The 12,959-nt window shown below is 57.8% G+C and overlaps 1 protein-coding gene across 1 annotated transcript in view; it reads left to right on the forward strand.

Moving 5' to 3' along the window:
• The first annotated feature begins 358 nt into the window (after nucleotides 1-358).
• The window catches only part of MYO9B (myosin IXB), a 66,574-nt gene continuing 53,973 nt past the window's right edge, over nucleotides 359-12,959 (forward strand). The window contains exons 1-2 of the mRNA XM_077776977.1: nucleotides 359-1,245; nucleotides 12,184-12,190. Coding sequence (XP_077633103.1) covers nucleotides 413-1,245; nucleotides 12,184-12,190 — 840 coding nt within the window. The 5' untranslated portion in view covers nucleotides 359-412. The remainder of the gene's footprint in view (nucleotides 1,246-12,183; nucleotides 12,191-12,959) is intronic.

Consider the following 12,959-nt stretch of genomic DNA (forward strand, 5'->3'; position numbering starts at 1 on the left):
CCCTCCCCTCCTCTTTTTTTTTTTTTTTTTTTGAGAAACTGAGAGCAGGGGAGGGAGGGGCAGAGAGAGACGGGGACGGGGGATCCGAAGCAGGCTTAGTTCTGACAGCTTCAGAGAGCCGGACGCGAGGCTGGAACTCACGAACCTGTGAGATCATGACCTGAGTCAAAGTCGGATGTTGAATTGACCGAGCCTCCCAGGCGCCCCCTTCTTGCTTTCCGAGAGAGCCCTGTTAGGGGCAGGGGGTTCCATTCCGGCCGCGGGTCTGAGACGGTCGGCTGAGGGTTGGGTGTCCGTGTCCCCCACCCCCGCCCCCCACCACTACCACTCTGACCGCGCCACCCTCTCCCTTCCAGCTCCAGGAGGCGCGCCCCGAGCCCGGGAGGCATGCTGAGGCCAGGCCAGTGGCAGGATGAGTGTGAACGAGGCAGGCAGCTCCGGCCGCGGGGCGCAGGCGGCCTACCACCTGCACATCTACCCGCAGCTGGCCACCAGCGAGAGCCGGGCCTCATGCCGCGTGACCGCCACCAAGGACAGCACCACGTCCGACGTGATCCAGGACGCCATCACCAGCCTCCAGCTGGATGGCACCAAGTGCTACGTGCTGGTGGAGGTGAAGGAGACGGGCGGGGAGGAGTGGGTGCTGGACGCCAACGACTCGCCCGTGCACCGCGTGCTGCTGTGGCCGCGGCGGGCTCAGGACGAGCACCCGCAGGAGGACGGCTACTACTTCCTTCTGCAGGAGCGGAACGCCGACGGCACCATCAAGTACGTACACATGCAGCTGGTGTCCCAGGCGGCGGCCACGCGGCGCCTGGTGGAGCGTGGCCTCCTGCCGCGGCAGCAGGCGGACTTTGACGACCTGTGCAACCTCCCCGAGCTGACCGAGGAGAACCTCTTGAAGAACCTGAGGCACCGCTTCCTGCAGCAGAAGATCTACACGTACGCGGGCAGCATCCTGGTGGCCGTCAACCCCTTCAAGTTCCTTCCCATCTACAACCCCAAGTACGTGAAGATGTACGAGAACCAGCAGCTGGGCAAGCTGGAGCCACACGTGTTCGCACTGGCCGACGTGGCCTACTACGCCATGCTCCGCAAGCGTGTCAACCAGTGCATCGTGATCTCGGGCGAGAGCGGCTCGGGGAAGACGCAGAGCACCAACTTCCTGATCCACTGCCTCACCGCCCTCAGCCAGAAGGGCTACGCCAGCGGCGTCGAGCGGACCATCCTGGGCGCCGGNGGGGTGCGGGCTTAGGGTGAGCCAGGCTGAAGAATTCCGGGGCTCCGGGAAGTAGGAGCTGTGCCGCTTGCCCAGGCCCCGGGGCGATCAGGGCAGGGGAAAGTGGCCCTGGTGACAGAAGTGGGGGAGGGGGGGCCTGGGCCCTGGCATGGATGGTCTGTGTAGGCAAGGCACACTCACCGCTGAGTCCTTCAGTCTCAAGAAGTAGCTACCCGCAGGATGGGCAATGTTCTCAGGGGCGATCAAGCCCCCTGATGTCAAAGCATCAGCATGTAGGGAGAAAAGGGCCTGATTCACACGCCGTTGATCTCTACCAGGCTGTTCCCAGTCCCCAGAAAGGAAAGGATGGCATGTCTGAACTGAGCAATTGGTGACGGTGTTTTCGGCCGTGGAGCCTGTGGCATGCAAGGAAGTCAGCAAGGCGGGGTGCGGGCCTGGGGGTCAAGGGGACTGTGAGACCGGGAGAGGGAACCTCCCGGCATCACCATAAAGGCGGCAAGGGAGGAAATGCCCTCCACCCGGCACCCAGTGTCTCCATCGGCCAGACCCCACAGAAGCCATTGATGCGTCCTTGTGACCAAGCCCTCCTGGTGCAGGGGCAGTGGCACGGACCACACAGCACCCCTCGCTCTTGGGGTCTTGGTACCAGATGCATCCGTATCTCAGAACACAGTGTAACGTCCGCACCTGGTGAGGCCTGGGACAGCGCACGGGCCCCGGGAGTCTGTGCCTCTGGGTTTGGAGGTCAGGGCTCTGCTCTTTTTATCTCTAATCAGACCCTATAAGAATTAAACATTTCTAAGTTAATTAACTTTTATTAAATATAATAACGTAAGTTCTATTTCTTAGAGCCTTTGGGTTTATGGAAATATGGAGCAAGACGGTACAGAGAGTGCCCACATATCCCCTCTCTCCACCCTTTCCCCGTTATTTTTTCTTGAAATTAAAAAAATTTTTTTTTAAGTTTATTTTGAGAGAAAGACAGACACGGAGGATGAGTTGGGGGAGGGGCAGAGAGAGAGGGAGACACAGAATCCGAAGCAGGCTCCAGGCTCTGAGCTGTCAACACAGAGCCCGACACAAGGCTCGAACCCACGACCACCCAGGCGGCCCCGCTTTCTGCACTGTTACTGTCTTGCATTAGTGTGGTATGTTTGTTAACAGTAGATGAGCCATTGTGGACGTGCAGTTGTTAACTAGGGTCCATGGTTTACACTGGGGTTCACTCTTGGTGTGTATTCTATGGGTCCAGACAAAGGCACAGCGTCACCAACTGCACCATTACACCGTCATACAGAGGAATTCCACTGCCCTCAGGTCCTCTGCCAGCGCCTGCTCGTCCCTCCCCTCAACCCTGGCGGCCCCTGATCCTTTTACCGGCTCCACAGTTTTGCCTTTTCCCGAATGCCGTAGAATTGGATGCAATACTGGCATAGCCTTTCCAGACCACCTCCTTTCACTTAGTAACTTACATTTAAGGTTCCTCCGTGGCTTAAGAGCTCGTTTCTCCATATTGCAGGCTAACACCGCATCATCTGGGTGTGTCGTGGTCTGTCTACCCACGAGAACCCCAGACCCTCCCTTCGCAGACTAGGGGGTGGGGGGACCTACCCACCCCGAAGTGTTGACCTCTGGCCTCTGGCTGATTCCTCCCCCTCCCAAGTTGAAAGCCTGACACAGCTGCTTTGCTGCCATGCAAATTCACTGAAAGCACATCTAGGCTTCACCAGCTGAACACATTTCAGTTCCTCTTCCTCCCCGATGATGCCTGAGATCACCAGCAAGAAATTAATTGGGGTTGCACAGTCTGGCACCAGCAAGAAATTAATTGGGGTTGCACAGTCTGGCCCTGTGCCAACACACAGAACCAGCCTGTTTCTTCTCCTATATACGTAACATAAGGATCGGCCATCATTTGTCGTGCAAGCGTTTTAGAAACGACTGAGGAATCCTCCATGGCGCATGTGTTTCTTCTTAACGCCATGTACCTGGTGTGTAGGGCGGCCTCCTCTGTTCGGATCATGTGTTCCTTCTACGAATATTCCGTGTGCATATCTGCCATGTGCCAGGCCCCGTTCCAGGCAACACCTTGTGAGGACCCAAATCTAGACACAGCCCACCCTCCCAGAGTGGTCTTCCTGGCCATGAGGAGGCAGGCAGCCCAATAGACAGCGGGCCTCGTGTGCAAGCTAGGTACCAGTTGGAACGGCAGGGGTGCCCAAGGAAGAAGGGTTAAGGGGACAGGAGGGGAGAGGTGACGCTGAGCGGGCCCTAGCAGGAGGTCAGGTGAGCCACGCGGCATCTAGAAGGGGGGGAACTGCCAGCGCAAAGCCTCAGAGGCCCGGCTGTGCCTGGGGTGTTGGGGCCTGGAGGACACAAGAAAGGACCAGGACGGGAGGCAGTGAGGACAGGGAGGGGACACGGGAAGGGATGGGCAGATCATTTGGGACCCTGGGCGCTGTAGGGAGGGTTCGTGTGACGGGGAGGCACCAAGGATGTCTGTCAGTTGATCCAGCTCCGTCCTAGCTCCGGAAGTTAGCCTCAGTGATGCTGCCCATGCTCCCACCGCCTCGCAGTAATAGTCCGCAGCCGCGACAGGCGCTCCAGGCCAAAGCACCAGTGCCTGGCACCGCTGTCCCAGGTAAAATGGAGCAGGTACCAGGCCACTGGTGCTGGTAGAAGCTACGTACATAAACGAGGGCAGACGCGGCATTGGCCAAATCAAGCACGTGGCCAAGCGGGCCATTTGCCCGTCACTGAGCCAGGCAGGCAGTTAGGTGTGCCCGTGCTCAGTGTGGATGCCGAGCCCAGATATCTCCCCACAACACAATGAAGACACAGGAGGGGCATCACGGTGCCATGTCCTTTTCCAGCTGAGGACCATCCCAGGCACCGGGGTGAGATCCTGCGGCTGCCATCACAAAGTCCCGCAAAGCAGGTGGCTTAAAACAACAGCAGCCTATTTCTCATGGACGTCTGAGCACAGGGCGTCATCAGGGTCCTGCCCCTCTGAAGGCTCTGGGAGAGGGTCCCTCGTCACCTCTTCCAGCTCCCCGGAGGCTCCAGCATTCCTTGGCTTGTGGCCACGTCGCCCTGATCCTCTGTTGCCACATGGCCCTTCCCTTATTGTAAAGACACCAATCGTTGGGTTAGGGCCCACCCTACTCCAGGATGACCTCATCCTAACTAATCACATTGGCAGAGACCCCATCCAGAGAAAGCTGCGTTCACAGGGCCCAGAACACGGACGTGTTAGGAGACAAGTCCGCCCACGCCAGCCCCCTGTTGAACGTAGAGCTGGCATAGGTGCCTCTTCTGAGGGCCGCCCTTGCTCCATGCTTGTCCTGGGAGCTCTTCTCCTGCAGTTGCCCCAGGGGATTCTGGCACATTCTTCGAGGGCTGTTAGTCACCCTTCTTGCCTGGTGTCTGCACCTTGTGAGTCAGATGCCTCCAACCCCGCCCGGCTGCCTCCCTCCAGCCTCGGCAGTGTGAGCCCGCACAGCCAAGTTTCCCCAGCGGTTAGGAGCTCTGGAGGGCGGTGCCCACGTCGACTTCCAAAACAGGCTTGAGCCAAGTCCACGTCATGGCCATAAACGTGCTTCCTGGGGCGACCGCCTGGAAAGGCAGAAGATTGTTTCGGTGTAGAGCTGGGCTTCCTCAGCCAAGGCACCACTGGGGCCTGGGGCCAGGTCATTCCATGGCGGGGCCGTCGTGTGCGCTGCTGGGCGGCACTCCTGGCCTCCACCCCACCAGATGCCACTAGCACCATCTCCCCCCCAGCCGTGACAACCGAAAATGTCCCCAGACGTTACTAAGCGTCCCCTGGGGGCAGTTTATCCCCCAGATGAGAACGACTGCTTAGAGTCACAGCTTGGGATCCCACGAGACCAAGCCGTTTATTTCTAGCACTGGTGTTGAGAAATTGTTCACAAGTTCCAGCCATTCTGAGCAAAGCCAAGTCACTTTCTAACAATGGGAATAATTTGTCACTGTGCCATCGGGTACACTTTCCATCCATCAGAGCCCTTAACACTTCTGCCCATTTTAAAGATGAGGAAACAGGGTCCCGGAGGGGCATGCTGGCGTGCAAGTGTCCTGGGGCTCCCATTAACAAAGCACCACAAATGGGTGCAGGAATGTGGGGAGGGAGCGGTGCTTAAAACCAGCAGGAGTTGATTCTGTCACAGTCCTGGAGGTCAGAAGCCCGCAATCAGGTGGTGGGCATGGGGAGTTCCTTCCGCAGGCTCGGAGGGAGAACCTGGCCCCAGCCCTCTCCTGGCCCTTTGGTGTTCCTTGGCAGGTGGTAGCACCTCTCCAGTCTCTGCCTCTACCTTCACACGGCCTTCTTCCCTTTGTGTCTCTGTGCTTCTAATTGACTTCCTATAAGGATACTTGTCACTGGATTTAGGGCCCACCCCAAATCCAGGGTGGGCTCTCCTCGAGATCCTTATGTTAATTACATCCACAGAAACCCTATTTCCAAATAAGGTCCCCTTCCCAGGCTCTAGGGGACCAGGACTTGGGCACATCTTTGGAGGGGGCACAAGGCAACCCACCGCAGTCTGGGCTCCCCAGGCCACACCGCAGGCAGCCATGGCTGGACCGTGGTTGGGACCTGGCCCGAGTCCGAGCCTGAGTGCATGGTTCCTCTCTTCGTCTTCGTGAGACATTTCCCTTCCTACCTTGGCCGGGGCTGCAGAAGGCCAAAGAGCCACACGTCCTGTAGCATTTGGGACTTTTTCTCAGCTCCCTGAAAGGAGAAGTTGAGTTGTTTTGAGGTTTGGGTGTCGCCAGGCCGCACCCCCCCCACCTCCCCACTTGTGGGTTGCAGCCTCGCTATGCAATTCTGACCAGCAAACAGGAAGACGGCACTGTGGAAAGCCGGTTCCAATCAGCTGATCCGCCCGCCCCTGCAGTTAACTGTTACTGTCACTTACTGTCACCCGTTCACACGATGTCACTCGGCCTTGCCCTGCAGCCCGGCCTCCAAACTGCCTCTAGAAACGTGACGTTTGTGCAGGACTGACTTTCGGCTCAGATATACTGAAGGTGGAAAAGAAGAAAGAAACACCACAGGTGCAGAAGGCAGGCTTACTAGGGCAGCGAGTGGCCGGGGGTCCCCCTTCCTGTGAGCTGAGGTCCAGTGGCCACCCCGGGGGCCCTCAGAGAACCCGCTGATTCTAGACCCGGGCAGCTGAGGCATCGGCCACTTGGCTGGCCGCAGAGCGTGCCCTGGCATGCTCCTTGCCCTGAGCCCATAGACCTCAGCATCAGGACTGGTGGCGTGGGGCTCAAGGTCGGGGTCCCCTTCATCCTTCCTGAACGGTGACAGTTGCCACCAGCACTTGCTGATGCGCACAGAGTTTTAATTTCGAAAGCAGAAATGAAACAAGGATGCTCACCGGCCAGGCCATTTCCCCAGCATCCTGGGGCCTGGGGCCTTCATACAGCTACCGTGGCCTGGCCCGTGCAGACATGGGGGGCTGAGAGGTGGTGACTCCCTGAACTATCTGGCACCCGCAGGAGGCCAGTGACCTGGAACAGCATGGCGTGGGACCAAGGGGAACCTGGAGCTCACTGCTGCCCTGACCCCACTGACTTCGGTCCTGAGCCCTAGCCCCCTTTAGGGCCCCCAAACCCAGTCTCCTGTGACCCCAGACCACTCCCAGCCCCCCTCCACCCACCGAAATACTGGGTCTGTTCCCACTACCATCCATTAGCACTGGTTCAGTCCACCCCAGACCGTATGCCATCATCCACCGTACCCTTTGCTCTCAGGGACACCTGTGCAGGCCGTATCCTTCATCCCCACGATCCCACGGATGGGCCAGCCTCTGCCCAGTGGTGGGGGCACACAGGTGAAGCCTCTCAGCCAAGGTGACCTAGATAGAAGGTTCCAGAAACAGAAGTATCCCTCTGTAGTTAGGGTTTCTTTTTTTTTTTTAAGTTTTTTTTTATTTTGAGAGAGAGAGCATGGGTGAGCAGAGGAGGAGCAGAGAGAGAGAGAGAGAGAGAGAGAGAATTCCAAGCAGGTTCCCCACTGTCAGCACAGAACCGGATGCGGGACTCAAACTTGCAAACCGTGAGATTGTGACCTGAGCCGAAATCAAGAGTCAGACATTTAACCAACTGAGCCCCCCAGGCACCCCTGCAGTTAGGATTTCTGTTTAAAAGCTTTACTGAGACAGAATTCACCCATTTAAAGTGTATAGTTCAGTAGTATTCAGTACATTCACCACGTTGTACAGCCATTACCTCTATCTATTCCAGAACATTTCCATCCCCCCAAAAAAGATCCGCCATGAGGACTCACTCCCCATCCCCTCCTCCAGCCCCCGGCACCCACCAATCCGCTTTCTCTCTCTGTAGACCCGCCTGCTCTAGACGTTTCCTATACATGGAATCACACGCTGTGTGGCCTTTTGTGTCTGGCTTCTTTCACTCGGCATGATGTTTCCGAGGCTTAGCCACATTGTAGCCTGAGTCAGTGCTTCGTTCCTTCCTATGGCTGAGCAGCGCCCCAGCCTGCGGATGAGACCCCACCGTGTTTCTCTCCCACCAGCTGCCTCGGGACTCCATTCCTTTGCACGGCTGAGTCTGCAGTTGGGTTTTCTCCTGGCTAGGCCGGCGTGTTACCCCATCAGTGACGGGACGGGAGAGGGGAGGAGGGCCACACATGGAGTCATCCCACTGGAGACTCTCGGGGTTGGCTGAGCCCCGCCAGCGGGAGGCAAGCAGAGCCTGGCCAGCAGCCTACCTGGATGCGCAGGCCCTCCTGGGAGGGCAGGGTGGGACAGGTTGACACCTGGGCAGTCCGTCTCTCTGTCCGTGTCATCTGGATGTACCCGCTGCACCCGCTAAGACACCGGCAGTCAGAGAGAGGCTTGTGCTCGGGAGCAGGGGGACCGTGAACACACAGGCCAAGCTGCCCAGGACCTCCGGAAGCAGACAGGAGCATTTATGCCTGCTGTTGGGCTCCTGGAGCCAAGGGGTCAGAGTGGGACAGGGTCAGACGCGGCTGCACAGGGCTGCCGGGAGCTGGGTGCTGGTGCGGACTGCTGTCCGGGGTATTTTATCCAGGGGGTCCCTGAGCACAGGCAGCACAAGGACCTCTTGACCCCGCGGTTTGCTGGGCCTTCGAGTTTGTCTGGCCACATGACCCAGCACGCCGTCCAGGCAGAGGGGCCAGGAGCAGATAGCCAGCCAGGGTGCCTCCTGGACGGGCGCTCACCCCTACCCTTTGTGTTAGCCACGGGGAGCCGGGGGGAGCTGGGCTTGCCTGGAGGAACGCTGGTTTGAGAAAGGGGCACCTGGCCAAGGACAGGCCTCCAGGGATCCGCTTTGGGACATGGGCCTCAGCAGGGAGGGGGCTCAGGATGGGGAGGAAGGAGGAACATCGCGGGCATTGCCCACCCACAAAGGAGAGCCGAAGCCTTTGCAGCAAGAGAAGTGTTCGGGCCAGGACCCTTTATTCGGTGCCCGTCCAGTTCCCAGATCTCAGGGCCCCCAAAGCCTGGTTGTGTCCACGTTACATGAGCGCAGGTGTTTCGGAGAGGCCCAAGACCACCTGGTCTTTTGGTGTGTCAGGGGGAAGGTTGGCAGCTGGTAGGGGGCGGGGCTTGGGCGAGAGAGGGCCTCGGGCAGCAGCATGGAGTGCTCTGAAGGGAAGTGTGCCAATCAGGCGAGTCCAGGCCAAGTCTGGGTGCACAGACCACCTTGGGACTTGGGCTCAAGTCACCAGCCACTCCAGAGCTGGGGGCGAGCTGAAGTGGGTGTGCAGCATGGCCCGGGGCAGCGGGGGGCAGACTCAGATCTCCCAGAAGCCGTCCCCTACACCCCGGCCAGCAGTCAAGGCTCGAGCTATCCACCTTCAAGGCTGGGTGACTAGAAGGTCATGGATGCGAGTATCAGGGTCGCCCGTCAACAGGGGGAAAGGGAGAGCCACGGGTAGGATCCTGGGACAATGGGCATTCTAGGGAGATCCAGCAATCCGGGAGTGGGAGAAGGTGCTGTGTGGTCCGGAGGCCAAGCTGCTGAGAGCCCCTGAGGGAGGTGGGCCCACCCTGGGTAGCTGCAAGTCTCTGGCTGCTTCCGTCCCCAGCATGGCCTCCCCAGGATATTTGGGGAAGTGGTTGGGGTGGGGGTGGGGGCCCAGGGCAGCAGAGTGGCCTGACGGGAAGGTAGGAGCTGAAGCTAGAACCCGGAGCAGGAGGGAGACCAGGGAGGGCAGGTCGCAGGGGGAACGAGAGAATGGATAAGGCCCGTGTGGGGTCAGCTTCAGACCTCGCAGACCGAAACGCGTAGATGCCACCGACATGGGGCCAGATCCGTCTCTTTTGGAAGGGCCGTCCTGTGACTATAGGCCTAGGCCTCAGCCCATCTCGTGCCAGTAGGAGTCCCTCCTGCAGTCGGGAAACCCAAAACGTGTCCGGGCCTCACCGACGGTCCCCCTGGCGGGCAGGGCAGAATTGCCCCCATTGAGAATAAGATTTAGGTTGATGGCATGCAAAGGACACTGTCAGTGTCGCCAACGTTTCATGCCCAAATGGCTTCAGATGGTTTTTTGGTGACGTGCTATGCTGTCGTGCTCACACAGCAACCCAGCTGTGTTTGGCACCAACACCGAGGGCAGCCAGCGGGCAGGGATGCAATCTCCCGCTCGCTGCGGCGCGCGTTCCCGGGAAGAAGAGGCTGGTGCTGCTTCTCGCCCTGAGATCAGCCAGAGCCAAGCAACTGGTCACTGTCCGCCCTGCACACACACCCCCGCCCCGCCCACCCTGCACCCGGAAATCTCGTGGCTTTGTTGCTGTTGAAGCACACTTGAGTTTGGCCTTCCAGGAGGACTCTGAGTGACATCGTAAATTTTTTTTAATGTCTGTTTTTGAGAGAGACAGAGCACAAGCAGGGGAGGGGCGGAGAGAGAGGGAGACAGAGAATCTGAAGCAGGCTCCAGGCTCCCAGCTGTCAGCACAGAGCCCGACCCGGGGCTCGAACCCACAAACCATGAGATCACGACCTGAGCCGGAGTTGGATGCTCAACCGACTGAGCCACCCAGGCGCCCCTCTGAGTGACATCTTAAAACAGTGTTTTGAGAGCCGCTCGTCAATACCGAAAAGTAGAGTTGCCTGGTTTGAGGCCCCCCAGAGCTGAGAAGTCACATGCTCCCTGTGTGTTTCTGCAGAGAAACTTCACGAAAGCATGTGAGCGGTTGGTTCCCCGACGCAGTTAGTCCAGCTTCCAGAGTGCCGGGATTTTATCATCCCTGCACCCCTGTCCTCCTGGTGCAGCTTCCTGATCATAATGCCAGGTGTCGGCTGTGGTTTGGTTTATGTCTCCTGTAAGCATCTCCCCGACAGGAAACAAACCAGGGCCACCAGGGTGGTTTTTGCTGCGGGGGCGCATGCGTGGTTATCTACCCCATTTTTGGCAAAACTGTGACTCATTTTATTATTGCTTTTGGTTCCGCTCAGCGGGTGCTTCTCTTTGCTTTTTTCGTATAACGCTTCATTCTTTTTATTGGTATCTTTTCCCTTATTTAAAGTATCATTTCTTTTTGTACATACTGGGGATTGGCAGACTCCAGCCCACAGGTTAAATCTGCCAGAGCCTGTTTCTATAAATAAAGTTTTATTGGCACATAGCCATGCTCCCTCATTTACTCATCGTCTGCGGTAGCTTTTCGCACTGACTTTCACAAAGGCAGAGCAGAGCCTTTGCCACAGAGACGCAGGAGAGCCCACAAAACCGAAAATATTTATCACCTGGCCCTTCGTACGAGAGGCTTGCTGACCCCTCGTACCTCTGCGTTCACGTAGAACATTCCAGAACTTTCCACAGTTAACTTTCTTCGTGCCCTCTTCTCACCTTCTGCTCAGCTCCCCATACCCAGATGTAGGAAACCAGGTTCCCAGCCTCGTTGGTGAGCTGGTATCACCAATTCAAATCTTCCTGCGTTTGTATCCATGCCAGGTATAGACACCTGTGTTCATAAACATCTACCCACAGTGGGGCCTGTGATACTGTGATTTATAATAAGAAATAAATATTTGGTTTTCTTCCCCTTCCTGGCAGAGAACTGCTAAAACCTTTAGAATTTCCTAAGTGGTTAGAATAATAAGGTTGTGTTATGCTAATGAGGTGACTTTTGGAATGCATCTAAGGGTGGGGGCTGGTGGCCTGGAGAGCCAACCATGTGATTAACCTCAGCCCTGTGCCCCTGACCTCTGGGGAGGCAAAGGAGCTGGAAGCTGAAATCAGGCACCAGTGGGGGCGCCTGGGTGACTCAGTAGGTTACGTGTCCGACTCCTGGTTTTGGCTCGGGTCATGATCTCATGGTTCATGGGATCGAGCCCCACGTCGGGCTCTGCTCTGACAGCACCAGACCCTGTTTGGGATTCTCTCTTTCCATCTCTGCCCCTTCCCCACTTGCGTACTCACACTCTCTCTGTCTCTCTCAAAATAAATAAACATTGGGGAAAAAAAAATCACCAACAGCCAGTGATTTCATCAGTGGGGGGTGGGAGCTCCGTGCCTCTTCCCACATACGCTGCCCTGTGTGCACCTCCTCCCTCTGGCCGTTCCTGAGTTACATCGGTTTATACGAAACTAGAACGGAGTGAGGAAACTCTTTCCCAAGTTCTGTGAATCACTCTTGCAAGTTACTTACGCCCCAAGAGGGATTTGTAGGAACTTCTGACTGATACCCCCGTTGGTCAGAAGCTGGAGAACAGCCTGGCTTTTGGGTGGCGTCTGGGGTGGGGGGGGGGCGATGCACCCTTTACGGGACTGAGCCCTTGACACGTGACACTGTCTCACAGTCTATGGCATCAGAACTGAGTTGAATCGTAGGACGCCCAGCTGGCGTGGGAGGAGAAAACGCACACGTCGGAATTGGAGTCAGAGCCGTAGTCTCAGAGCGGTTTGGAGGGGTCAGGAAAGGAAGGCTAGATGTCCCATAAAGGGCCACCTCCACCCTAGGCTCTGTGCGCGCTTCTTGCTGTCCCGCTCACTCGCTCTGGGTCCCACAGGCAGCTGGGCGTGTTTTTACAGCCAGCACGTTTGAGCTCCTCCCACCCGTTTGAGGGTGTCGGGGGCTGTATGGGGCTCCCTCCCAGCCTTGTACCCTCACGGAGGGCCCTTGGAGGGTCCCCAGCTGCACCCTGGGCCCTGAGGCCTCCTGCACCCAGCCTGCAAGGCCACACCATCTCCCGGTGTCATGGTGGGATGAGGACAGTGAGACCCCAGTGTCACCTGGACCCCCCAAAAAAAACCTCTGGAGCCTCCAGTTGCCGTTCAGGGAAGGTGCTAGAGCTTGCCAGCACGGAAGTATGCACCCAGGGCTGAGGCATCCCTGGAGGAAGCTAATGTCTGAGATGTCAGATGGGTGCCCCGACAGACGACAGACGCTGGAGCTCACAGCAGGGGGGTGAGTCAGCCAGAGAGAGGAACATGAGGGCGAGCCTCTCATGGCCCGGGGGTGGGGGGGAGCTGGCAGCGTTCCCAGGCCCAGGGCCTCATACACACCAGCAGGCCTGGGTCTTCGCACCTCACTACAAGGATGTCATAGGTCACGGAAAACGGGGAACAGTTAGTAGAAGCCGCCTGGATCAGAGAGAGGGAAGAGAGGCAGGGAGACGGAGGGCCAGGAGGCAGCCCAGCTGCACGGCGGGTGTCAGGGAGGTAGAGAGAGGATCGGATGCCCTGTGGCCGTGGCTTTCC

Source organism: Crocuta crocuta, unplaced genomic scaffold (assembly GCF_008692635.1).
Source record: "Crocuta crocuta isolate KB4526 unplaced genomic scaffold, BGI_CrCroc_1.0 scaffold77, whole genome shotgun sequence".
Taxonomy (NCBI): Eukaryota; Metazoa; Chordata; class Mammalia; order Carnivora; family Hyaenidae; genus Crocuta; species Crocuta crocuta.